This window comes from Crotalus tigris, unplaced genomic scaffold (genome assembly GCF_016545835.1).
Source record: "Crotalus tigris isolate CLP2741 ecotype Arizona unplaced genomic scaffold, ASM1654583v1 scf7180000021220.622782, whole genome shotgun sequence".
NCBI classification, from domain to species: Eukaryota; Metazoa; Chordata; class Lepidosauria; order Squamata; family Viperidae; genus Crotalus; species Crotalus tigris.
The window spans coordinates 314,685-341,563 of NW_024098407.1; the positions used below are offsets into that span (position 1 = coordinate 314,685).

Sequence of the window (26,879 nt, forward strand, 5' to 3'; positions counted from 1 at the left end):
AATCCTTCCCAAGCCCTCTCTAAGTTTATTGAAATTAGCTCTCTTGAAGTCCAGGACTCTAGTTTGACTGTGTTCTATTGGTTGTGCTTCTATAATGTTGAATTCTAATATTGCATGATCACTTCCTCCCAGGGTTCCTATGGCTTCAACACCATCTATCATTTCATCTCTGTTAGTGAGAATTAGATCCAAAATGGCTAATCCCCTAGTTCCCTTCTCTACTTTTTGGGAGACAAAGTCGTCTGCTAGGTTTGCCAGGAACCTGTTTGATCTTCCACTTGGTGCGGAGTTTGTCTCCCAGTTGATGTCAGGGTAGTTAAAGTCCCCCATTACTATTGTGGTGTGCTTCCTACACACCTTAGTTAGCTGACTAGCAAAAAGTTCATCTATTTCCTCTGTTTGGTTGGGTGGTCTGTAGTACACACCTATGGCAATGTCATTTCCCCCCCCCCTTTTATATTGACCCAAATGCATTCAAGACAGTTTTTATCATTGTTGTACTCTATTTCTGTGGAGATGTAGTTATTTCTTATATAGAGAGCAACTCCACCTCCTCTTTTATTCGGTCTGTTTCTTTTAAACAATTTAAATCCCTCTAGCTGTGTGTTCCATGTGTGAGTTTCATCCCACCATGTTTCCGTAATGGCAACAATATCGTATCTGCCCTCGTTAACCTGAACTTCTAGTTCACCCTGTTTGCTGTTCATACTCTGTGCATTGGTGTATAAACATTTGAGTCCTTTGTGGGTGGCCCTGTGTTTCCTTTCTACATAACCTGTGTGGTGCCTGAGTTCCCCTATTGTCTTACCACCTATTTGGTTAGTGCACTTTATGTGGCACTCGCTATTAGAGGCTTCATTTTGATTGGTAGTAAGGTTGGTATTCTTGTCCACACACACATCTATGTTACATGCATATATATGTGTGTGTGTGTGTGTGTGTGTGTATGTATGTATGTATATATGTGTGTGTATGTCTGTGTGTATGTATATAGCATGTGTATATATGTGATACGTATGTGTATGGGCAGATACATACTTTCTTTTGAGAGCAGGCAATAGAATTTTCATTTTTATTGTGGGCCAGTGTGCTAACAGTAAAAAACGACAATCAAGGGTCATCTTATTGTATCTCCTTTCCCAAGGAACTTCAGAGGCTGGAGTTCCTGCCGTCTTTCTAAGTGTCCGTCTGCCACTTTGGGTGCCCATTTATCAGCCCCGCTCCTTGGAAATCTATTTTCTCTTTCCCAGTTGGGTGCCCACCGGAAGCTGGCTATGGATGATGGACTTGAGAGTCTAATTTGTAGAAAGCACCCCAGGGAGGCATGACTGGTCAAACCGCTCAGGCCAAAACGACACAAAACTCTCCCTTACATACAGGTAATCCTCGCCTTACGACCGGAATGTCTGTTGTTCAGCAAGGTGGTTGTTAAGCGAGATGCACTCAATTTTACAACCTTTTTTTTGCCACGGTTGTTAAGTGAATCATTGCAGTTAAGTGAATCTTCCGGTCATAAAGTGAATACAGCTTCTCCCGTTGACTTCGCTTGTAAGGAGTCAGCTGGGAAGATGGCAAAACTTCTGTGATGAAGTGAGATATTTGTTAAGTGAGTTTTGCCCCATTTTATGACCTTTTTTTGCCAGAGCAGTTAAGCGAACCAATGTAGTCGTTAAGTAAGCGTAGCGAAGCTGTCTGAGAGTGTTTACAGGAGCTTAGTTGGGAAGGGGGAGATTGGGACAGCTGTTGCTGGCTTTGGGTGTGGCTGGTGTGGGTGGAGGAGAAGATAGAAAAGAGAAGAAGAAGAGAGGGGTATGTGTGTGTGTGTGTGTGTGTGTGTCCGTGTCCCCGTCCGTCCATCTGTGTGTGTCCGTGTGTGTCCGTGTGTGGCCGGTTGCAGCTCGTCAGGTGAAGGTAAAGGGACTGGAAGTTTTATTTGTTTTCTTCGTAAATGAAGATATTTTAAACCAGTGGTTCTCCACCTGTGGGTCGGGACCCCATTTGGGGTCGAACGACCATTTCACGGGGGTCGCCAAACAACGCAGTCTGCCATTTTTTCCCCTTTTCCTTAGCTGTGCTACTCCCTTTTCTTCTATTGGCTTTTGAAAGCCAATAGAATAGACTCTCTTGAATAGAGTCTAATTCTATTGGCTGTCAAAAGCCAATAGGAATTGTCCAGGCTGCCTCTGCCCTGCTGAGCCCGCCAAAAGTCCCATTCTGCAAACGGGGCTGCACCCGTTGAGTAGTCCTCGACTTACGACCGGTTGAGTAGTCCTCGACTTACGACCGGTTGGGGGGGGGTCGCGGCATTGAAAAGGTTGAGAACCACTGTTTTAAACAGAGGCTAGGGGGGGAAAGAGAGTGGAGTGTTATGGCTTCCTTCGGGAGGGGGATCTCTCAAACGGAGGCAAGACAGAGATTGTGTGGAGAGGAGCTGGCAGAGATTCAAAGCCTCAGTTTTTTATAATAAAGATATAATAATATAATAAAGAGGGGGGAGGGTTTTGACGCTGAAACCTGATGGAAGGAGAAGCAACAGAAAGAGAGGAGACTGGGGGGTGGCAATAGCTGCTGCGAAGCCTGGAAACTATTTGGACTGTGACTATCACTGCTGCTACAGGTTCTAAGTCACAGTGTTTCTCAACCTTGACCATTTTAAGGCATGTGGACTTCAACTCCCAGAATTCCACAGCCAGCAATGCTGGCTGTGGAATTCTGGGAGTTGAAGTCCACATGCCTTAAAATGGTCAAGGTTGAGAAACACTGGACTCTAAAACATTGTGGGGGACTTGCCCTGGGGGACGAGCTATTGCTACAGCACACTGACTGTTGTTGTTTCTACTACTGTCTGGACCCGGGGGTTTTCCTGCATCCCACTTGACTCTGAAACATCGCTGAGGAATCTCTTATTTCTGCTGCTTTATCGGCCTTGGGCTGTTGGATATCATGGTAGCATTGACTATTGTGACTGGTTACTTTTGTTCCTGGAAGCCCTCTCCCCCCCACCCCCGGACGACAAGAGCCTGCTACCTACTAATTTTGCATGGGCTCCGGCTGTAAGAGACATTTTATCAACCCCTAGACCAGTGGTTCTCAACCTTTTTAATGCCGCGACCCCCCAACCGGTCGTAAGTCGAGGACTACTCAACCGGTCGTAAGTCGAGGACTACTCAACTGGTGCAGCCCCGTTTGCAGAATGGGACTTTTGGCGGGCTCAGCAGGGCAGAGACAGCCTGGACAATTCCTGTTGGCTTTTGAAAGCCAATAGAATTAGATTCTATTCTAGAGAGTCTATTCGATTGGCTTTCAAAAGCCAATAGAATAAAAGGGAGTAGCACAGCTAAGGAAAAGGGGGAAAAAAATGGCGGACTGCGTTGTTTGGCGACCCCCGTGAAATGGTCGTTCGACCCCAAATGGGGTCCCGACCCACAGGTTGAGAACCACTGCCCTAGAGAACATTACTGCAGGGTTAGACAAAGGGAGACCGGGCTGGGAGGGGCTGGGTTTTGCGGCCTCTGAGGAGGTAACGCTACATAAGTAACACGGTTGTTAAGTGAATCTAGCTTCCCCACTGGCTTTGCTGGTCAGAAGGTCGCAAAAGGCGATCACGTGACTCCCGGAACGCTGCGACCGTCATCAATAGGAGCCAGCTGCAGGCGGAGGAATCTTGATCACGTGACCGTGGAGAAGTTGCAATGGTCATAAGAGTGAAAAACAGCCATAGGTCGCTGTGTTTGCTGCCCTTGTAATTTCAAATGGTCACTAAGAGAACAGTTGTAAGTTGAGGACTCCCTGTCCTAGGGAACTTAAGCTCAATGGATTGTGTGAACTCGAGAAAGTTCTGACGCTCTGGGTGAGCAGGTCCTGCTGGGCTCCTTGGGGTGAGGGCCCCGTTTGGGGGGGTCACGAAAGCTACCTGAAGAGAGCCATGGAGCTCCTCAGCCACAGACGGTCGAGGAGGCTAGGAGAAGACTCACCTTCTTCTCAATATTGGAGAGGAAGTCCTTCAAGATGGACAGCTTCAAGACCAGAGTGTCCAACTCCTGCTCGCCTGTCTGCCCGGCAGCCTGGAAGTAGACAAGATGGAAAACCAAAGGTTGAAGATGGTGGCTTAGAGGCGCCTTGGACAGTCCAAGGGTGCCAGAATTGAACTAGGCCCAATTGTTCCAGGTGACCTTCTAACGTCCCTCGGCTCCTCGCCAACGTCAGTTGTGAGGAATAACAGAAGAACAGAATTGGAACGCACCTTGGAGGTCTTCTAGTCCAACCAGGGAGACTCTGCCCAGGACGGTCTGCTAGAGGGGCGTGGAGGGAGTCAAGATGGGTGACCCCAACCCCTACAGGTCATCCCCACCTTCATTTGGAGGTCGGGAGACCACAGTAATACAAAAACAGTCCCCATCTCATTTGCTGATAGTTCCCGTAGCCTTTCCACCAACTATCTAAGGAGACTCTCAGTCCTCCAGCTCATCGTTGCCCCAAAGGTGCTGTTTTTCAGGAGACCACTGGACCTTCTTGTTTTTCTTTGAAGACTGATTACTATCCAGTCAGAGCTGAAGAAGCTTCTTAGATGAGAGGTGAAACATCTTCAAAGAAAAACAAAAAAGTCCAGTGGCCTCCTGAAAAAGCAACGTTGGGACTTTTCACCACTGACAATGAATAAAACACAACAACTTATTAAGAACACAATCCTGGTAGCTGTAGACCGCAAACAATCCTGACGTTGCTAATGAAAAACCTACAGAATCTAGGGATGGAAGGTCCCTTGGTGGTCTTCTACTCTACCCACTTGGTAAGGCCAGGGATCCTCAGATCACTCCATGGAAACATCTGCCTGGGCTTCAGGTGAAACCTCCAGAGATGGAGTGTCCATTATCTCCAGGAGGCCGGCTGTTCTGTTGCTTCGTAGCTTACATCCATGTTCCTCAAGGCCACTTTAAGACGGGTGGACTTCAACTCCCAGAATTCCCTGGCTGGGGAATTCTGGGTGTTGAAGTCCACCTGTCTTAAAGTGGCCAAGGTTGAGACACATTGGCCTACAATCTCCACACAACACAATATAACTTCCCCACTCTACCCTGGGGAGGGGAGGAACCTTGAGTCAAGAGACCACCAAAGACCAGAAGAAAGAAGAGCTGTCAATCCCCCCGACCCCTTGGTTCCAGAGGCCCCCTACATTGACCCAGAGATGGAACTATCTACTTTCTTTGGGACATCTTGGTGGCCCTTTCCTCTCAGGCCAGTAACCTTTACCTGCTGAAGGATCCGAGACACCATCGGGGAGCTCTGCTGGTCGAACACCTTGGACAAGATCTCCAGGCCTGCTAAGACTTTGTCCACCTCGCTGGAAGGACAAAAAGTACAGAGGAGTCAGCCTCCTGTTGCAAGCAGACCCTGAGGTTGGGTTCCAAGCCTTTGCAGAAGACTTCATTTAGGACATGTATATGGCTTCCCCACTCACCCACGGTGACTCTGGGGGACTTACCGAAGTAGCATCCCCAAATACAAACTCCAATAATCCCCCTCCCGCCCCCTGGTGACAACAATCACACCAACCCCTCCATGGGTTCCATATCTCTCTGAGGTCTCCATGCTTGTTGGCAGATCCAGGTTTTTAGGGCCTCTTGGAAGAGTGTCAAGGTGGGTACCAATCTTATCTCTGCAGGGATGACGGTCCACCATAGAGAAGGCCCTACTTCTCGGTCCCACCAGATGGACTTCCTTAAGGGTTGTTGTTGTTAGTTGCAAAGTCATGTCCGATCTATCGCGACCCCATGGACAACGTTCCTCCAGGCCTTCCTGTCCTCTACCATCTGCTGGAGTCCATTTAAGTTCACACCTCCTGCTTCAGGGACTCCATCCAGCCACCTCCTTCTCTGTCGTCCCCTTCTTCTCTTGCCCTCCATCTTTCCCAGCATCAGGCTCTTCTCCAGGGAGTCCTTCCTTCTCATTAGGTGGCCAAAGTCCTTGAGTTTCCACTTCAGGATCTGGCCTTCTCAAGAGCAGTTGGGGTTGATCTCCTCCAGGACTGACCGGTTGGATCGCCTTGCAGTCCAGGGGACTCGCAGGAGTCTTCTCCAGCACCAGAGTTCAAAGGCCTCCATTCTTTGGCACTCAGCCTTTCTTACGGTCCAACTTTCACAGCCACACATTGCAACTGGGAAAACCATGGCCTGGACTGTACGCACTTTTGTTGGCAAGGTGACATCTCTGCTTTTGAGTATACTGTCTAGATTTGCCATAGCTTTCCTCCCCAGGAGTGTCCTTAAGGGAGGGGACCCCTAACATCCCCTGCCTCCCCACTCTGGTGGGACGGGTAGATATGACTGGGAAGAGATGGTCCTTCAAGTAACAGGGAGGGAGCCACCCCGGAGAAGGCCCTTCTTCTCAGTCCCACCGGATGGACCTCCTTTAGAGAGGGGTCCTGTAGCATCCCCTGCCTCACTGCTCTGCTGAAGTTCACAAGTCTTAAAGTTAAAATGTCAGCTAAAGTTGAAGTTCACAAGTCTTAAGGTCGCCAAGATAATAATAATAATAATAAGAAGGAGGAGGAGGAGGAGGAGGAGGAGGAGAAGAAGAAGAAGAAGAAGAAGAAGAAAAGAAGAAGAAGAAGAAGAAGGAGGAGGAGGAGGAGGAGGAGAGGAGGAAGGAGGAGGAGGAGGAGGAGGAGGAGGAGGAGGAGGAGAAGAAGAAGAAGAAGAAAAAGAAGAGGAGGAGGAAGAGGAGGAGGAGGAGAAGAAGAAGAAGAAGAAGAGGAGGAGGAAGAGGAGGAGGAGAAGGAGAAGAAGAAGATGGAAGGGACCTCGGAGGTCATCTAGTCCAACCCCCTGCTCAGGCAGGAAACTCTATATCATTTCAGTTTGAAGACCCCGGCTCTACATAAAGTGGAAACACTTCATCTGTGTCTATCAAGACCTCAGTTCGGCCGCCGGAGGTCTCTCCTGCAAAGGCTGACGTTGGTCGGAAGAACGAGACGTCTTGTCATTTTCTCTCCCACCACTGAGATCATTGCTCTGAAACGTCTCACACACAGACACACACACACACACATCGATTTCTAACTGGGAGCCACACCAAAGCGAAAAAAAATGCAAGACGGGGTTAAAATATACCGCTCCGCACATTGTGCTACGTCAGCGAATTCCAGCGCAGCCTTAGAAACAGGGTGTGTGTCTAGCCAAATAAAGCGATTCTGGGCTGGCCGCAAACAGCTCAAGATCCCCGAAAGGAATCGCCAGAGAAGTCCCGTTCTCGGACTTCGTAAGAATCACCGTTTCCGGTTTCGGGGATCCTCCGTGTGTCGTGAGCGAGTTCAGGTCCCCTTGCCTGCCTCGGAGTGTGTTGTCTATAGCAGACGTCCCGCAGCTTTTGGGCAGTAGGGACCATCGATTCCGTGGGGAGAGATTATTCTGTGGACCGAAGGGTGCTGCCTGCATCCCGCGGATGGAGCTTTGCTTGTTTGTGCGGACCGGTTGCTGGCGTGCCGTGGCCCGGTACCGGTCCACGGACCTGGGGTTGGGGACCCCTGGCTTATAGGATCCACTCTGAGTCAGTCACTGGGACCAAAGGTTTTCTCTTCCACACTTCCAGGCTCAGACTGGAGCCCATCATCAGGGAATCATAGAATAACAGGGCTGGAAGGGGACCTCAGAGATCTTCTAGTCCAGCCCCCTGCTCAGGCAGGAGACCTGACAGAATGATGGAAGAATAGGGCTGAAAGGGTCTTCAGAGGTCTTCTAGTCTAGCCACCCTGACAAAGTGATGGAAGAATAGGGCTGAAAGGGACCTTGGAGGTCTTCTAGTCCAGCCCCCTGCTCAAGCAGGAGACCCTACAATTTGAGACACGTGGCTGTCCAATCTCGTCTTAAAAACCTCCAGTGATGGAGGAGCCACAATTTCTGGAGGGCAAATCACTCCATTGGCTAATTGTTCTCATTGTCAGGAAATTTCTCCTCAGTTCTAGGTGGGTTGATGTTGAGGGAATTTCTCTCTCCCCGCAATAAGGGACTGGGCTGCTCTATTCAAAGTATTGATATAGTCCAGGGGTAGGCAACCTTGTCTCTTTTATGACTGGTGGACTTCAACTCCCAGAATTCCTGAGCCAGCATGGGGGAACTTTGGCCCCTTCATGACTCATGGACTTCAACTCCCAGAATTCCTGAGCCAGCATGGGGGAACTTTGGCCCCTTCATGACTCATGGACTTCAACTCCCAGAATCCCTGAGCCAGCATGGGGGAACTATGGCCCCTTCATGACTCATGGACTTCAACTCCCAGAATTCCTGAGCCAGCGTGGCTCAGCTTGGAAACCTCTCCCTTTTCCCTCAGCATGGCTGGCTCAGGAATTCTGGGAGTTGAAGTCCACGAGTCATAAAAGGGGGAAGTTTGAAGACCCCTACCCTAATGTGTCTTTTGGAGCAAAAATTAATATAAGACCCGGTCTTATTTTCAGGCAAACACAGGGTATAAGCCAAGGGTAGGCTACCTTGGCTCTTTTATGACTGGTGGACTTCAACTCCCAGAATTCCTGAGCCAGCATGGGGGAACTGTGGCCCCTTCATGACTCGTGGACTTCAACTCCCAGAATTCCTGAGCCAGCATGGCTCAGCTTGGAAGCCTCTCCCTTTCCCCTCAGCATCATTGGCTTAGGAATTCTGGGAGTTGAAGTCCACGAGTAATAAAAGAGCCAAGGTTGCCTACCCAATATAGTCCCAGATGGAATGTTGCTTTAATTGTTATTTAGGGTGTTGATGGATGGCTATCAAGTCCTTAATTATTGCTTTCCTGTGCCACTGTGCCCTCCGCTCCAAACTACAGGTAGTCCTCAACTTATAACATTTCATTTAGTGACCATTCAAAGTTCCAACAGCACTGAAAAAAGTAACTAAGACCTTTTTTTCATACTGATCAAAATCCAGACCTTTGGCAACCAGTTCATATTTACGACGGTTGCAGCATCCCCGGGTCACTTGACCCCCATTTTGCGACCTTCCGACAAGCGAAGCCAGATTCACTAACGACCATATGACTAACTTAACCAATGCAATGATTCACTTAACAACGGTAGCAAGAAAGGTCGTAAAACGGGGCAAAACTCACTCAAACACTTCGCTTAGCAACATACATTTTGGGCTCAATCGTGGTCGTAACCCGAGGACTGCCTCTCTACCTGATAGGCAAGCAGTAAATCAGCACTCCCGTTAACCGACAAAGGGCCCGTTTCCCAGGCTTCAGCCGTTCCTCTGGCTGTTTTTGTCCCTGCTCGGCCAACAATCGTGGTCTGTGCAGATAGCCTCACCTGTGCAGGCGCCTGCAGGAGGTCACGAGCGTTTTGTTCAGGTGGGGCAGGTGGCTGGCCCCTCCCTTCACCGCCTCCAAGTCCAGGGAGTAGCTGCCTTTCAGGTATTCGTGGGAAATGGTGCTGAGTCCGTTGGTGGGGCTGGAAGACAAAAAAAGCTGAGCTGGCCCCGTGCCGTTCCAGGGGTAGGAAGCAGGCCTTCCCACCAGGATGGGGGGCAGACCCTGGCAGAAAAACCGCGATGGGTACAGATCCCATTTTGTCTGGACGCAGGGAATCCATGGCTGGCAAGCATTCGGTGACTGTTTGAAGTTACTGCTGAGAAAGGGTGACTTACAATTGGTCCTCGTACTTATAACCGTTGCAGCGTCCCTACGGGATCAAAATTCGGGTGCTTTGGCAATGGATGCGGATTGCAGCATCCCAGGGAGGTCACATGACCCCCTTTTGCGACCTTCCGAGAAGCAAAATCAAGGGGGGGGGAAGGTGGATTTCCTTAACAGCCGGGTGACTCACTTAACAACTGTGGAGATTCACTTAACAACCATGGCAAGAAAGGTCATAAAATCGGGTGCAATTCACTTAGCAACTGTCTTCCTTAGCGATGGGAATTCTCACGATCAGTTTGGTCATAAGTCGAGGATTACCTGTCATGGAGCTGGAGAGGCTTTGGAAAGGGGGAGGATGAGATGGGGGACAGGGGGGAGGTGTGCAAAATTATGCAGGGTGGGATAGAACCACAGCCCCTCCCTTCACGCCTCGCCCCCCCCCCCAGAATTGAACACTAGAAGAATCGGGCAAGATCACTTTTCTTAAACCCAGGGCATGCAGGAAGTCCTCGGCTTATGGCCACAGTTCAGCCCAACATTTCTGTTGCTAAGCGAGACGGTGAGTTTTGCCCCAATTTGCGATCTTTCTTGCCACAGTTAAGTGAAACACTGCAGTTATTAAGTTAATCCAGGGATAGGTAACCGTGGCTCTTTTATGACTCGTGGACTTCAACTCCCAGAATTCCTGAGCCAGCCACGCTGAGGGGAAAGGGAGAGGTTTCCAAGCTGAGCCAGGCTGGCTCAGGAATTCTGGGAATTGAAGTCCTCGAGTCATGAAGGGGCCAAAGTTTCCCCCATGCTGGCTCAGGAATTCTGGGAGTTGAAGTCCACGAGTCATGAAGGGGCCAAAGTTTCCCCCATGCTGGCTCAGGAATTCTGGGAATTGAAGTCCTCGAGTCATGAAGGGGCCAAAGTTTCCCCCATGCTGGCTCAGGAATTCTGGGAGTTGAAGTCCACGAGTCATGAGGGGGCCAAAGTTTCCCCCATGCTGGCTGAGGAATTCTGGGAGTTGAAGTCCACGAGTCATGAAGGGGCCATAGTTCCCCCATGCTGCCTCAGGAATTCTGGGAGTTGAAGTCCACGAGTCATAAAAGAGACAAGGTGGCCTACTCCTTAGTTAGCCACATGGTTGTTAAGTTGGTCCAGCTTCCCCCACTGACTTTGCTTGTCTGGGGATCACAAAAGGGGATCACGTGATCTCGGGATGCTGCGACCGTCATAACTATGAGTCGGTTGCCAAGCGCCTGAATTTTGATCACGTGACCCTGGGGATGCTGCAGCGGCCGTAAGAGTGAAAAACGGTCCTAAGTCACTTTTTTCAGGGCTGTTGTAACTTTGAACAGTCACTAATCGAAGACAAGGACTCTCCGCAATTGAAGCTTGGAATTCACCGCCACAAGATGGGTCGCCTTCCAGAAACGCCTGGAGCGATTCAAGGAGGCCTGGCGATCGGTGGGTCTTGGCCTAGAGGAGGGGGTGGGGGTGAGATGGGGGGGTCCCATCCAGCTGGGCAGGACTCCTGTTCTTCTCCCTACCCTTCCGGGGAGGGGGGGGAACTTTGCCTTACCTTTCGAGGGCTCTGTCCTGCCCTGCAGGGCTGTTTGTCATCAAGATGGAGGCGCTGCTGCTGCTGCCCCCAGGAATGCTGGTGGAGCCTGAGCGGGGGGGCAGGGGGGGCTTCTCATCCTCCCCGTCTGCAAGAGAGAAGATCAGCAGAGGGAAAGGAGAAGGAGGAGGAAGGAAGGGAGGGGAACAGGAGGAAGAGGAAGGGAAGGAGGAACAGGAAGTGGAAGAAAGAAGGGAAGAGGAAGAAGGAAAGGAAAGGAGAGAAGAGGAGAGGACAGGAGAGGAGAAGAGAGGAGAGGAGAGGAAAGGAGAGGAGAGGAAAGGAAGAGAGAAGGAAAGGAAAGGAAGGAAAGAAAGAGAGAAGGGAAGGGAAGGGAAGGAGAGGAAGGGAAAGGAAGAGGGAAGGGAAGGAAAGGAAAGGAGAGGAGAGGAAGGGAAGAGAAAGGAAGGAAAGAAAGAGAGAAGGGAAGGAAAGGAGAGGAAGGGAAAGGAAAGGAAGAGAGAAGGGAAGGGAAGGGAAGGAAGAGAGAAGGGAAGGAGAAGGGAAAGGGAAGATAAGAAAAAGAAAGGGAAGGAAAGGGAAGGAAGGGGAAGGGAGGGAAGGAAGAGAGAAGGGAAGGAAAGGAAAGGAGAGGAGAGGAAGGGAAGGGAAAGGAAGGAAAGAAAGAGAGAAGGGAAGGGAAGGAAAGGAAGAGGGAAGGGAAGGGGAGGGGAGGAAAGGGAAGGGAAGGAAGAGAGAAGGAGAAGGGAAAGGGAAGATAAGAAAAGGGAAGGGAAGGAAGGGGAAGGGAGGAAAGGAAGAGGGAAGGGAAGGGCTGGCGGGTACCTGAGTAGTCCCTCTCCTCCGCATTCTCCTTCTCCTTCTCCCGCTCCACAGGGAAGAGCAGAGTGCAGGCCAGGCCCTGGTTCGGCTGCAGGTAGAGGGCAATCAGCTCGCTCAGCGTCTTGAAACGCCGCACTGGGACGCCCTGGGACGTCTGTGGGGAGGAAAGGACAACGTCCAGCAGGCTGAGGAAACTCCGTCCCCTGGACACGGACCCACCAAAGGAGGTCCCGGATCTCTGAGGGCCTGAGCGGATGCTGGGCTGGAGAAGGGTGAACGACTAAGCAATCTCTCTCTCTCTCTCTCTCTTCATATAGCTATAGTGAAATATATATGAAGAGGGAGTCAAGCTCTTCTCCAAAGCCCCTGAAGGCAGGACAAGAAGCAACAGATGGAAACTAACCAAGGAGAGAAACAACCTAGAACTAAGGAGAAACTTCCTGACAGTGAGGACAATTAACCAGTGGAACCACCTGCCTCCAGAAGTTGTGGGTGCTCCATCACTGGAGGTTTTTAAGAAGAGACTGGACAGCCCTTTGTCCGGAATGGTATAGAGCAGTGGTGGCGAACCTATGGCATGCATGCTGGAGGCGGCACTCAGAGCCCTCTCTGTGGGCACCCGCGCCATGCCCGGGAGATGGCAACCGTCTCTCTTCAACCAGCCTCCTGCTAACTCGCCAAGGTCCCACATGGCCGGATGCATCCCTCCCTCCCGTCCCGTCCTTCCTGGCCTCGCATGCTCTCCTTTTCCCGGGCACGACCACTGCATCACCTCCTCAGCTGTCGGTTATCGGTCCAGCTCAGAGGCAGCTTCTCTGAACTGCTGGCGGCTGGCTGTGGAGCCCCAGAATGCACCAGTTGAGGGGCTGGCAGGCTGTGGCTGCTGACGGACACTGTCGGCCCCCATGCGCTCGCTGGCCTCTGTGTCTGGGGGGTGATGGTGTCGGGCAGCAGCTGCCCCGGCCTCGCCTTGCCCTGCAACAATGGCACCCCTGCCTTCCTTGCCTAGCCTCACCCCGCAGGATGAGCCTCCTGCCCACCGTCCCACCTGCCAGAGACCCCTCTGGATCTCCCCCAACCCTGCCCGGCCCCCACAGGCATCCCTCCCCATAAGCAACATCAAGGTGACCAAGCCCACCTTGGCCACACCCACCCAGTCTGCCATGACCACCACGGCCACCTGGCACCTGGCGATAAATAAGTGGATTTTGGGTTGCAGTTTGGGTACTCGGTCTCTAAAAGGTTCACCAGCACTGGTCTAGGGTCTCCTGCTTGAGCAGGGGGTTGGACTAGATGACCTCCAAGATCCCTTCCAACTCTGCTATTCTATTCTATTCTATTCTATTCTAGTCTAGTCTTTCTCTTTCTATTCTATTCTTCTATTCCCAATGGCAAGAAAAATCAGCCACTGGAACCACTTGCTTCCAGAAGTTGTGAGGAGGTTTTAAGAAGAGATTGGACAAGTATCTCTCTGAAATGGTAGGGTCTCCTGCTTGAGCACGGGGTTGGACTAGATGACCTCCAAGATCCCTTCCAACTCTGTTATTCTATTCTATTCTATTCTATTCTATTCTATTCTATTCTACTCTACTCTATATTTCTATTCTATTCTATTCCTTATTTCTATTCTATTCTATTCTACTCTATTTCTATTCTATTCTATTCCTTATTTCTATTCTAGTCTAGTCTAGTCTAGTCTTTCTCTTTCTATTCTAGTCCTCTATTCCCAATGGCAAGAAAAATCAACCAATGGGACTGCTTGCTTCCAGAAGTTGTGAGTGCTCAATCACAGGATGTTTTAAGAAGAGATTGGACAAGTATCTCTCTGAAATGATCTAGGGTCTCCTGCTTGAGCACGGGGTTGGACTAGATGACCTCCAAGGTCTCTTCCAGCTCTTGTTATTCTGAGGTTTTAGGAACCATCCTGATTAAGTGGTTAAGGCACAAGGGAAGGAAGCAGGAAGCCACACATTCTAGTCCCATCATAGGTCTGAAAGCTTCCCGGGGACTTTGGGCCAATCCTCGGCAGGCGGTGAGTTCTAGTCTTGCCTTGGGCACCAAACCCAGTTGGCTGACTTTGGGCCAGTCACTCTCAGCCCAACCCCCCCTCGCAGGGTTGTCGTGGGGAAAATAGGAGGAAGGTGTGTTGGATCTGTTTGAGTTATTTGTGTAACTGAGAAAGGGGAGAGACAAATAAGTAAACTTATAGGGATAGCTGCTGAGTTCTTACAAGTGCTATGCTCCTAGGAACAGATGCCTCAGCTTCAGAGATGAAGAGCTGGTTTTGTGGTACAGTGTGTGTATGTGTTTGTGTGTGCATGTGTGCTCTAGGACTCTTTCAACAATGTCACGTGTAGGCACTAAGAAGTGTGTCAACTCCATCACATCAAGCTGTGCTGTGCAATCACGCTTCCAAGAGATTTGTGTAGCCTGAGGATGTTCTAACCGTCTCCCAAAACCTGGCTGTATTCCCAAGTGATTACGAAACCCAGAATCTTCTTTTAGGCTTGTGTTGTTGTTTTTTTCTTCGTCTTCCGGATGTACATTGTCTGTTTCATGTTTTATAGTTGCGCCCTTTTAAAGTGAAAACTGCCCAGAATTGGCGGGAATCAGGCAGCCTCTAAATCAGGGGTCTTCCAACTTGGCCCTTTGATGACTTGTGGACTTCAACTCCCAGAATTCCTCAGCCAGGAATTCTGGGAGTTGCAGTCCACAAGTCATCAAAGGGCCAAGTTGGAAGACCCCTGGACTTCAACTCCCAGAATTCCTCAGCTAGACACGCTGGCTGAGGAATTCTGGGAGTTCGTCCACAAGTCATCAAAGGGCCAAGTTGGAAGACCCCTGGAATTCAACTCTCAGAATTCCTCAGCCAGGCACGCTGGCTGAGGAATTCTGGGAGTTGAAGTCCACAAGTCATCAAAGGGCCAAGTTGGAAGACCCCCGGACTTCAACTCCCAGAATTCCTCAGCTAGGCATGCTGGCTGAGGAACTCTGGGAATTGAAGTCCACAAGTCATCAAAGGGCCAAGTTGGAAGACCCCTGCTCTAAATAGCATAAATTAAGCAATTGGAAAAGAATCTTTCCTAAACCAGGTTACGAATGCCTGGTCCCAGAAGGGTTTGGTCAGAGTCTGACTTGGTTTATAGTCGGATGAGAGATTCTGGGCTAAACTGGGAGTTCAGAAAAGTACCCTAAAAGCAGAGGCAAACCAGCTTTGCATTCAGAAAACCCGGAATCCCTGTTCCTCAATCTTGGCACCTTGAAGTTGCCTGGACTTCGTCTCCCAGAATTCCCCAGCCAGCCTGGCAGTGGTGCTTAACCATCGCCACAAAAATAGATCATCAAATCAAGTTAGTCGTCTGGGTGCCTCAACTTACGACCATCACAACAGAAATTCTGGCCTCCAGAATTTGTAGGGTTAAGAACTGTACGTAGTCCCGACTTACGACCAGAATTGAGCCCAAATTTTTCTCTCGCTAAGTGAGACCTTTGTTCAGTGAGGTTTGTCCCACTTTACGACCTTTCTTGTTGTTAAGTGAATCACTGCGGTTGTTAAATGAGTAACACGGTTGTTAAGCGAATCGGGCTTCCCCCACTGATTTTGCTTGTCAGAAGGTCGCAAAAAGGGATCACTTGACCCCCGGGGGACGCTGTGGACTGTCGTAAATTTGAATCAGTTGCCAACCAAGTGTCCAGATTTTGATCACATGACCGCGGGGAAATGCAGCAATGGTCAGAAGGGTGCAAAATGGTTAAAAGACACATTTTTCGGTGCCGTTGTACATTCGAACGGCCGGTAAGTGAACCGTTATAAGTCAAGGACTACCTTTACCTGTGTTTGATTTCTTAAGAAAGTCGGCCTCTGGAGCATAAAACGGGGAAGGATTAACTATGGTTCTGGCTTAACCAGGACGAAGCTGGTCTTTGGGGTCTTTAAACTATAATAATAATAATAATAATAATAATAATAATAGTAGTAGTAGTAGTAGTAGTAGTAGTAATAATAATAATAATAATAATAATAATAATAATAATAATAATAAGACTTGATAGGTAGACAAAATGCCAAATCCAGTCTGAACATCTGGCTGACTGTGCGATGATCCATAATAATGATGATGATGATGATGATGATGGAATAATGATGATGATGTTGGAGGTCATCTAGTCCAACCCGCTGCTCAGGCAGGAAACCCTACGCCATTTCAGACAAATGGCTGTCCAGTCTCTTCTTAAAAACTTCCAGTGTTGGAGCATTCACCTCTTCTGGAGGCAGGTTGTTCCACTGGCTAATTATTCTAACTATCAGGAAGTTTCTCCTTAGTTCTAGGTTGCTTCTCTCCTTGATGAGTTTCCATCCGTTGCTTCTTGTCCTGCCCTCAGGCGCTTTGGAGAACAGCTTGACTCCCTCTTCTTTGGGGCAGCCCCTGAGATACTGGAAGACTGCTATCCTGTCCCCCCTTGTCCTTCTCTTCATTAAACTAGACATCCCCAATTCCAGCAACCGTTCCTCGTATGTTTTAGCCTCCAGTCCCCTAATCATCTTTGTTGCTCTTCTCTGCCCTCTTTCCAGAGTCTCAATATCTTTTTTATAATATCGTGACCAACACTGGATGCCATATTCCAAGTGTGGCCTTACCAAGGCCTTGTAGAGTGGTGGTCGTTTCCTGGAAGGGGCACTGGCTGGCCCACTCTGACCTGGCTCGTCTGCCCGCTTGCCAGGCAGGGCATAGGATGCCCGTCAGCCCACAAACTTCCTCTCCGCAGCTGGTGCGCCCTTTGCCCGCCTCCTCTCTTAGTCCTGCTTGGCGAGGAGCACAATGGAGCCATTGTCGCCTCTCGTGAGTCCGGCTGGCCTCGCCCCAAGATCAGCACTGTGTGGGCATCTGCAGGGCTCTCCACCAGCTGGGGCTGCCCAGGAGAAGCAGCTGGGCGATGCCGCATGCAGAAAGGGAGAGGCATGACCCAAATTTCCCGGAATGGCCGTCTCCGGCGGCCGCTATCCCTCATTCCTGGGACCCCAGAAGACCCCCTGCTCTTCTTCCCGCTGGGCCATTTCCAGGCAGGGGGGAGCAAGCCTCCATACAGAGCTCAGCGTGGCAAATGGGGCAAAGAAGGATCTGGCAGGGAAGCAGGACATGAAAACAGAGAACCCAGAAATGTGTATCCCAAGAAAAGAAGAAGCAGGGGCGACTTGATAGCAGCGTTCCGGTATTTGAGGGGCTGCCCCAAAGAAGAGGAGGGGGTCATGTTATTCTTCAAAGCACCAGAGGGAAGGACGAGAAACAAGGGTTGGAAACTGACCAAAGAGAGAAGCAACCTGGAATTAAGGAGAAAGTTCCAGACAGTGAGGACAACTAACCAGTGGAACAGCTTGCCACCAGAAACTGTGGGCGCTCCATCACTGGAAGTTTTTAAGAAGAGACTGGACGGCCATTTCTCTGAAATGGTCTAGGGTCTCCTGATTGGACTAGAAGACCTCCAAGGTCCCTTCCAGCTCTGTTACTGTGTTAATTAATCAGTAATTAATTTCCTGACAGTCAGAACAATTAACCAGTGGAACGGATGTTGCCTCCAGAAATTGTAGGCGCCCCATCACTGGAGGTTTTTAAGAAGAGACTGGACAGTCACTTGTCTGAGATGGTGTAGGTTCTCCTGCTTGAGCAGGGGGCTGGACTAGATGACCTCCAAGGTTCTATTCTATTCTATTCTATTCTATTCTATTCTATTCTATTCTATTCTATTCTATTCTATTCTATTCTATTCCATTCCATTCCACTCCATTCTATTCTATTCCACTCCATTCCACTCCATTCCATTCCATTCCATTCCATGCTATTCTATTCCACTCCACTCCATTCCATTCCATTCCATTCCATTCCACTCCACTCCACTCCACTCCACTCTATTCTATTGTTATTCTCTTCTCTTCTACTAAATTCTGGAATTTCAGCACCGAGAATTCCCATTAGTAGATTCCTCCACAGTCAATGGTCCTCTAATTATCACCATCAGCCTGTTTGGTGTGGTAACCAGGAGAGCAGCCACTGTTCTAAGCTGCATTAAAAAAGGGGTAGAATCAGGATCATGTTAAGTGTTAATACCACTTGATAAGGCCACACTTGGAATCCCGCATCCAGTTTTGGTCACCACGATGTAAAAAAGATGCTGAGACTCTAGAAAGAGTACAGAGAAGAGCAACAAAGACGATCATGGGGCTGGAGGCTAAAACATATAAAGAACAGTTGCTGGAATTGGGTATGTCCAGTTTAATGAAGAGAAGGAGGAGGGGGGACAGGATAGCAGTCTTCCAGTATCTCAGGGGCTGCCCCAAAGAAGAGGGAGTCAAGCTATTTTCCAAAGCTCCTGAAGGCAGGACAAGAAGCAACAGATGGAAACTCATCAAGGAGAGAAGCAACCTGGAGTTAAGGGGAAACTTCCTGACAGTGAGAACAATTAACCAGTGGAACAGAAGTTGCCTTCAGAAGTTGTGGATGCTCCATCAACTTTTAAAAAGAGATTGGACCACAATTTGTCTGAAATAGTATACGGTCTCCTACGTGAGCAGGGGGATAGACTAGAAGACCTCCAAGCTCCCTTTTAACTCTGTTATTCTGAAATCCAGAGGGCAAATGCAGAAAGGCAGAAGTATGGAAGCCGCGATAGTCTGACGAAAGCAATGCTGCTCAGCAACTTTAAGAGGTGTGGACTTCAACTCCCAGCACTCCCCAGCCAGGATAGCTGCATGGAATTCTGGGAGGTGAAGTCCAAAAGTTGCCGAGTTTGAGAAACGGTGGATAAACAGAAATGCTCACCTGGACGGCCAGGAACTCTTCTTCGTCAGGTAAAATCCGATAGGTGTGGACATGTTTCTGGAACCTTAAAAGGACAGAAAGAAGACGTTAAGCAGGGTGAAAATGGAAAGTATAACATTTAGAGCAGCGGTTCTCAACCTGTGGGTCGGGACCCCATTTGGGGTTGAACGACCATTTCACGGGGGTCGCCAAACAACGCAGTCCGCCATTTCCCCCTCCCCCCTTTTCCTTAGCTGTGCTCCTCCCTTTTATTCTATTGGCTTTTGAAAGCCCATAGAATAGACTCTCTTGAATAGAGTCTAATTCTATTGGCTTTCAAAAGCCAATAGGAATTGTCCAGGCTGTCTCTGCCCTGCTGAGCCCGCCAAAAGCCCCATTCTGCAAACGGTGCTGCACCAGTTGAGTAGTCCTCGACTTACGACCGGTTGAGTAGTCCTCGACTTACGACCGGTTGGGGGTCACGGCATTAAAAAGGTTGAGAACCACTGATTTAGAGTCAAGTTCTCAACTTTAAATCTCTGTTTCTCAACCTTGGCTGCCTGAAGATGGGTAGACTTCAAATCCCAGAATTCCCCAGCCAGCAGTCAGAGTCACATCATGAACCTTGCTCGAACTACACAATTCCTAGGCAACAATAAAAGCCAGATTTGATTTCATGCTGGCTAGAGAATTCTGGGAGCTGCACTGCACACAATTTCTAACCTCACGACCCAAGAGAAATAGACTGGGTCACCACCATGTATGGGTCAAGAACCAGGTCCAGATGTGTTAAGATTAGAGCTGCTGATAGTTTTACGAAAGAATCGCTGGGTCTGTCATTTATACCGCTATAACTGTCTGGTGTGGCCCAGCAACCCGACAAGGACACATACAGACAGTTAGGCCTGGAGAAAAAATAATTGCAACCCGCCTGCTTTCCACTGAGGACCTGTAAGCTGCATAGGTCAGAAAGAGGGCTGAGAAAATATTTTACAGACCCCTCACATCCTGGATGTTCATTCCAGTATTTGAGGGGCTGCCCCAAAGAAGAGGGAGTCAAGCCATTCTCCAAAGCCCCTGAAGGCAGGACAAGAAATAATGGTTGGAAGCGGATCAAGGAGAGAAGCAACCTGGAACTAAGGAGAAACATCTAACATTAAGGGCAATTAACCAGTGGAACAGCTTGCCACCAGAAATCATGGGTGCTCCATCACTGGAGGTTTTTAAGAAGAGACTGGACATTCACCTGTCTGGGAAGGTATAGTTCTCCTGCTTAAGCAAGGGGCGGGACTAGAAGACCTCCATGGTCCCTTCCAGCTCTATTCTATTCTAGGGGGGACATGATAGCAATCTTCCATTATTTGAGGGGCTGCCACAAAGAAGAAGGAGTCAAGCTATTCTCCAAAGCGCCTGAAGGCAGGACAAGAAGCAATGGATGGAAACTAATCAAGGAGAGAAGCAACCTAGAACTAAGGAGAAACTTCCTGACAGTGAGAACAATTAATCAGTGGAACAGCTTGCCACCAGACATCGTGGGTGCTCCATCACTGGAGGTTTTTAAGAAGAGACTGGATAGTCGCTTGTCTGAGATGGTGTAGGTTCTCCTGCTTGAGCGGGAGGGCTGGACTAGAAGACCTCCAAGGTCCCTTCCAGATTCTATTCTATTCTATTCCTTTCCTTGGGATGGCGCTATAGGGCATTGCATCCAAGGCAACCAGACCTAGAGACAATTTTTCCCCTGGTGCCATCACTCTGCTGACCACTTAAGTCCCACAACACTGTCTCATGTCTAGTATGGCTGTCTAGGGAGTCCTTGATTTACAACCGTTCATTTAGTGACCGTTCAAAGTTACGACGGCACTGAACAAAAGGAACCAACGGCTGTTTTTCACACCTACCGTTGCAGCATCCCCGTGGTCAAAATTCAGACCCTTGGTAACCGGTTCACGTTTTATGACGGTCGCAGTGTCCTGGACTCACGTCAATGTCATCCTCAGCCAAGTCGATAGGGAAGGCAGATTTGCTTAATAACTGTGTTACTAACTCAACAATGGCAGTGATTCACTTAAGAACTGTGAAAGGTTGTAAAATGGGGCAAAATTCACTTTGCAACTGCCTCGCTTAGCAGCAGAAATTTTGGGGTCAATTGTGGTCGTATATCTGGTTGAAGAATAGTGATGATGATGATGATGATGATGTTGTTGGAAGGGACCTTGGAGGTCATCTAGTCCAACCCCTGCTCAGGCAGGAATCCCTATACCATTTCAGACAAATGGCTGTCCAGTCTCTTCTTAAAAACTCCTAGTGTTGGAGCATTCACTGCTTCTGGAGGCAGGTTGTTCCACTGGTTAATTGTTCTGACTGTCAGGAAGTTTCTCCTTAATTCCAGGTTGCTTCTCTCCTGGATTGGTTTCCATCCGTTGCTTCTTGTTCTGCCTTCAGGTGCTTTGGAGAAGAGGTGAGACCCCGTCTTCTTTGGGGCAGCCCCTCAAACACTGGAATATAGCTATTATGCCCCATTATTATTGTTATTGTTGTTGTTGTTGTTGTTATATTAATTGTGAATATTTATTTATTTTATTTATTTATGAGACTTATATACCGCTTTAAGTGCAAGCACTCTCTAAGCGGTGTACACCAGTAAGCAATGTATATATATATATATTTACATTGCCCCCAACAATCTGGGTCCTCATTTTACCTACCCCGGAAGGATGGAAGGCTGAGTCAACCTTGAGCCGGTGAGATTTGAACCGCCGACCTGCTGAACACAGTCAGCTAAAGTGGCCTGCAGTACTGCACCCTAACTGCTGCGCCACCTCGGCTCGGTATTTCTCAATCTTAGCAACTTTAAGAAGTGTGGACCTCAACTCCCAGAATTCCCCAGCCAGCCAGCCAACACAGACCACACGGAGACCTCAGTCTGAGAGCTGGATTCGCACCCAGGGCTGCTCTGAGCCAGGTGCCTCCCTGGCTGCCACTAAGCAGGAGAGGACAGAGATCAAACCATCAAGGGATGCTCTTGAAGTTGCCACAGTTGGATACCTCTGTTCTGAAGCCATCCTACTCTGTCTGGCTGTTGCGGGGTGCAGGGCACAAGGGGAAGGTGCAGAAGCACGGATGCCAGCCTGCCCCCCCCCAAGGGCCCCCTTTAATGAACACCCCCCCCCCGCATCGGCCTTGCAAAGGGTTAACGGGCTGGGCGGGCAGCCAAGAGTCTTCCTGCGACAGCATTATTTATAGCTGGCTCATGGTGGTGACTGCTTTCCCCCCTCTGGGCTGGAGACTCCGTGGTCAGGAGTGGACAAGGCCCAGCCAGGCGTGACTCAGGGAAAAGCACACACGGAGGGGAGGGGAGAGGAAGGGGGGGAGAGGGGGCAGCCTATCTTTAGATGGCAGGGGCAGGAGGGAGCCCTGGCAGCTGACAGAGGGGGGGGGGAGAGAAAGAGAGAGAGAGGAGAGAAAAGAGAGAGAGATAAGAAAGAAAAGAGCGAGAAAGAGAGAGGGGAGAGACAGAGAGAAAGAGAGGGAGAGAGAGAGAAAGAGGGAGGGGGGATAGAGGGAGAGAAGAGAGAGAAGAAAGAAAGAGAGGGGGGGAGGGAAAGAGGGAGAGAGAGAGAGAAAGAGGGAGGGAGGGGAGAGAGAGGGAGAGAGGAAATAGAAAGAGGGGGGGAAGAGAAAGAGAGGGAGAGAGAGAAAGAGGGAGGGAGGGGGAGATGGAGAGAGAGAGAAGAGAGAGAGGAGAGAGAAAGAGGGAGAGGAGAGAGAGGGTGAGGGCGAGAAAGAGAGTGAGAGAAAAGAGGGAAAAAAAGAGAGACAGACAGACAGAGAGAGACAGAAAGAAAAAGAGAGAGAGAGAAAGAGAAAGAAGGAGAGAGAAAGAGGGAGAGGAGAGAGAGGGTGAAGGCGAGAAAGAGAGTGAGAGAAAAGAGGGAAAAAGAGAGAGACAGACAGAGAGAGACAGAGAGAGAAAGAAAGAAAAAGAGAGAGAGAGAAAGAGAAAGAGAGGTCCAGCCCAGATGTCTTGCACTAGCACTGAACTGCGAGACAGATTTGTGTGTGTGTCTGTGTGTGAAAGAGACAGAGAGGCTGTTGCAGTTGAACAATCTTGCACTAGCACAGATGTGCAGGCAGATGTGTGTCTCTGTGCGTGTGTCTTGCACTAGCAGGTGTGCCAGGCAGACACGCCAAACTGTGTGCCATTTTAAAAATATTTTCATTGCCTTTAAAAAAAGCCGAATGCTCTTTACACTTTGGGAACTGTAAGCCATCCAGGGACATGGATTGAGATGCGCAGCTCTAGAAATTCAATAAATCCAAAAGCGACGTATGACCGGTTTTCACACTTACGACCTTTTGCGGGATCCCCACGGTCACAGGATCAAAACTGGGGGGAGATCCTTGGCAACCGACTCGTAGTTATGACGGTCGCCGTGTCCTAGGCTCATGCAATCCCCTTTCGCGACGTCCTGACAAGCCAAGCCAACGAGGGGGGGGGGAATCCTGATCCACTTAACAACCGCGTTACTGACTTAACAACGGCAATGATCCGCTTAAGAACTGCGGCAAGAAAAGCCGTAAAATGGGGCAACACTTCCGTAACAACTGCCTTGCTTTGCAACAGAAAACGTCGGGCCCAACTGCAGTCGTTAAGCCGAGGACCACCTGTTTCTGCAGGGAATAACCCCCGACGTCGCAGCCAGGCACCCAGACCCCGTTGCAACCAGTCCCTCTGGCTATGCAAATGCAAGGGAGCTCCGCCAGCCCCACAGGAAGACAAAGGTGCTGGGGGGAGAAAGGGGTGGGCTTGACAGGGCCTGCCCCACACGCAGAGCTGCTGTCTGTAGACAGGGGCCTGGGTGAAATTCCAGCAACTGAGAAACGGTTGCTAGAATTGGGGATGTCTAGTTTAACGAAGAGAAGGACAAGGGGGGACATGATAGCAGTGTTCCAATATCTCAGGGGCTGCCATAAAGAAGAGGGAGTCAAGCTGTTCTCCAAAGTGCCTGAAGGCAGGACAAGAAGCAACGGGTGGAAACTCATCCAGGAGAGAAGCAACCTGGAACTAAGGAGAAACTTCCTGACAGTGAGAACAATTAACCAGTGGAACCACCTGCCTCCAGAAGCAGTAAATGCTCCAACACTGGAAGTTTTTAAGAAGAGACTGGACAGCCATTTGTCTGAAATGGTGTAGGGTTTCCTGCCTGAGCAGGGGGTTGGACTAGATGACCTCCAAGGTCCCTTCCAACTTTACTATTACTATTATTATTATTATTATTATTATAAACGCAGCAGCTGTTTGGGCTGTCGGGACCCCCTTTCCAGGGTCTGCAGAAGAGCTAAGAGGGCAGGAAGCCAGAGGAAAACAACTGGGGTGGGAGACTGAGCAGACCCCCGCCCGGAAGGACGGGCAGGCAAGCCCCCCCGCCCCACCAGTCAGGAAAGCTCCGTCCGGGAAGCCGAGCTTGGGCTCCCTTGGGACATGCCAGATTACAAAGCCCATCCTTCCCTTCCTGTTCTTGCTCGCTGGAGGCTGGGGGGGGGGCGGCAGAACGGCCGCCCTGCCCATCTTGGCTGAGGAAGGGGGCGGGAGAGACCCGGGTGCCCCTTTCCCAAAGGATGGGAACTCATCAAGGAGAGAAGCCAGCAGGCAGAAGCAGTCAGGAGAAATTTCCTGACCGTGAGAACAATGAATCTGAGAACAATGAATCGGTGGAACAGTTTTTTTCTCCACCGTCACTGGAAGTTTTTAAGAAGAGATCGGACAACCGTTTCGTCTGAATGGGTCTCCTGCTTGAGCAGGAGCAGGTTGGACTCCTCCAGGGTCCCCACCAGCTCTGTTATTCCGTTTCCTGCCAGCCCTTCCTCCCTCCCTCCCTCCCAAGCATCCCGTTAGCAGGAACAGACCGGAAAAAACAGAAGCAGAAGGAGAGTCCCACGTGCTTGCTTTGCGGCTGGCAACCTCGGGTGCATTCCCAGTAACATTCCCAGGCTGACTCAGAAGCTCAGGAAAAGCCAACCCTGGACAGCAAGGAAGGCCACAAGGAATCAAAGGGAGGGGGGACTTCCAATTTCTCCCCCCCCTCCCAGCTATACAAATAACGTGAAGTATTAATACCACTTTACAAGGCCTTGGTAAGGCCACACTTGGAATCCTGCATCCAGTTTTGGTCACCGCGATGTAAAAAAGATGTTGAGACTCTAGAAAGAGTACAGAGAAGAGCAACAAAGAGGATTAGGGGACTGGAGGCTAAAGCTTATAAGGAAAGGTTGCTGGAATTGGGGATGTCTAGTTTAATGAAGAGAAGGACGAGGGGGGACAGGATAGCAGTGTTCCAATATCTCAGGGGCTGCCCCAAAGAAGAGGGAGTCAAGCTATTTTCCAAAGCGCCTGAAGACAAGACAAGAAGCAACGGGTGGAAACCAATCAAGGAGAGAAGCAACCTGGAACTAAGGAGAAACTTCCTGACAGTGAGAACAATTAACCAGTGGAACCACCTGCCTCCAGAAGCGGTGAATGCTCCAACACTGGAAGTTTTTAAGAAGAGACTGGGCAGCCATTTGTCTGAAATGGTATAGGGTTTCCTGCCTGAGCAGGGGGTTGGACTAGATAACCTCCAAGGTCCCTTCCAACTTTATTATTATTATTATTATTATTATCTCTCTCCCAAATACAAATGTGGATAGAGAAAGAAAAGAGAGATTCCATCCTGGGCATTTGAAGAGAGCGCAAAGCTAGAGAAGGAGAAAAAAAAAGCAAAAAAAACACCCCACTGGCTTATTGTAATATTTTTCAAAACCGCAACCGAAGCCGCCCCCTGCCTTGACTAAATCGCCCCCCTCCCTTTTTAAGCAGAAGCAGTCTGATGTTTCCAAGGAACTTGCACAAGGGAGGCTGGCGCACGTTGTTGCTTTTTCAAGTCCAATTTGCACAGCAGCCTTGAAAATCCAGAGCAAGCTAAAGCTGGCCCGGTAATAACAGGCCTTCGGGAGTAAACTGGCATTTATGATGGCCACTAAATGGGTGTTTTGAACAGAAGGGCCCTGCACCAGTTGGTGTGCAGTTGTTCAGGGCTGGATTCTGCTGGCAGAGCCTCAAACTCAAAACAGTCAACAACGAAGGCAACTGGGAAAGGCGGTTTTATCTAGTAATCCGGGTGGAAATTGACATCTCTATCCTGAGAAAGTTGATTTTATCTAACAATCAGGGTTGAAATTGACGGTACCCCCCTATCCTAAGAAAAGTGATTTCGTTTAGCAATCCAGGTTGAAATTGATAATCCCTGATCCTGAGAAAGGTGATTTTATCTAGCAATCAGAGCTGGAATTGACACCCCAAGTCTGAGAAAGGTGATTTTATCAAGCAATCGGGGCTGAAATTGACACCCCAATTCTGAGAAAGCTGATTTTATCTAGCAATCGGGACTGAAATTGACACTTCCCGATTCTGAGAAAGGTGATTTTATCAAGCAATCAGGGCTGAAATTGACACCCCAAATCTGAGAAAGCTGATTTTATCAAGCAATTGGGGCTGAAATTGACACCCCAATTCTGAGAAAGCTGATTTTATCAAGCAATTGGGGCTGAAATTGACACCCCAATTCTGAGAAAGCTGATTTTATCAAGCAATCGGGGCTGAAATTGACACCCCAATTCTGAGAAAGCTGATTTTATCAAGCAATCGGGGCTGAAATTGACACCCCAATTCTGAGAAAGGTGATTTTATCTAGCACAGTGGTTCTCAATCTTTTTAATGCCGCGACCCCCAATTGGTCATAAGTCGAGGACTACTCAACCGGTCGTAAGTCGAGGACTACTCAACGAGTGCAGCACCGTTTGCAGAATGGGAGTTTTGGCGGGTTCAGCAGGGCAGAGACAGCCTGGACAATTCCTATTGGCTTTGGAAAGCCAATAGAATTAGACTCTATTCAAGAGAGTCTATTCTATTGGCTTTCAAAAGCCAATAGAATAAAAGGGAGTAGCACAGCTAAGGAAAAGGGGAAAAAATGGCGGACTGCATTGTTTGGCGACCCCGTGAAATGGTCGTTCGACCCCAAATGGGGTCCCGACCC

General features: G+C 49.4%; 1 protein-coding gene across 1 annotated transcript in view; it reads right to left on the reverse strand.

Annotated features, from left to right (window-relative positions):
* Positions 1–26,879, reverse strand: part of INPPL1 (inositol polyphosphate phosphatase like 1) — a 76,824-nt gene that overhangs the window by 37,957 nt on the left and 11,988 nt on the right. The window contains exons 2-7 of the mRNA XM_039369754.1: positions 18,829–18,892; positions 12,017–12,167; positions 11,192–11,318; positions 9,296–9,436; positions 5,251–5,341; positions 3,975–4,064 (exon numbers count right to left, since the gene is read on the reverse strand). Of these exons, the coding sequence (XP_039225688.1) occupies positions 3,975–4,064; positions 5,251–5,341; positions 9,296–9,436; positions 11,192–11,318; positions 12,017–12,167; positions 18,829–18,892 (664 nt within the window). The remainder of the gene's footprint in view (positions 1–3,974; positions 4,065–5,250; positions 5,342–9,295; positions 9,437–11,191; positions 11,319–12,016; positions 12,168–18,828; positions 18,893–26,879) is intronic.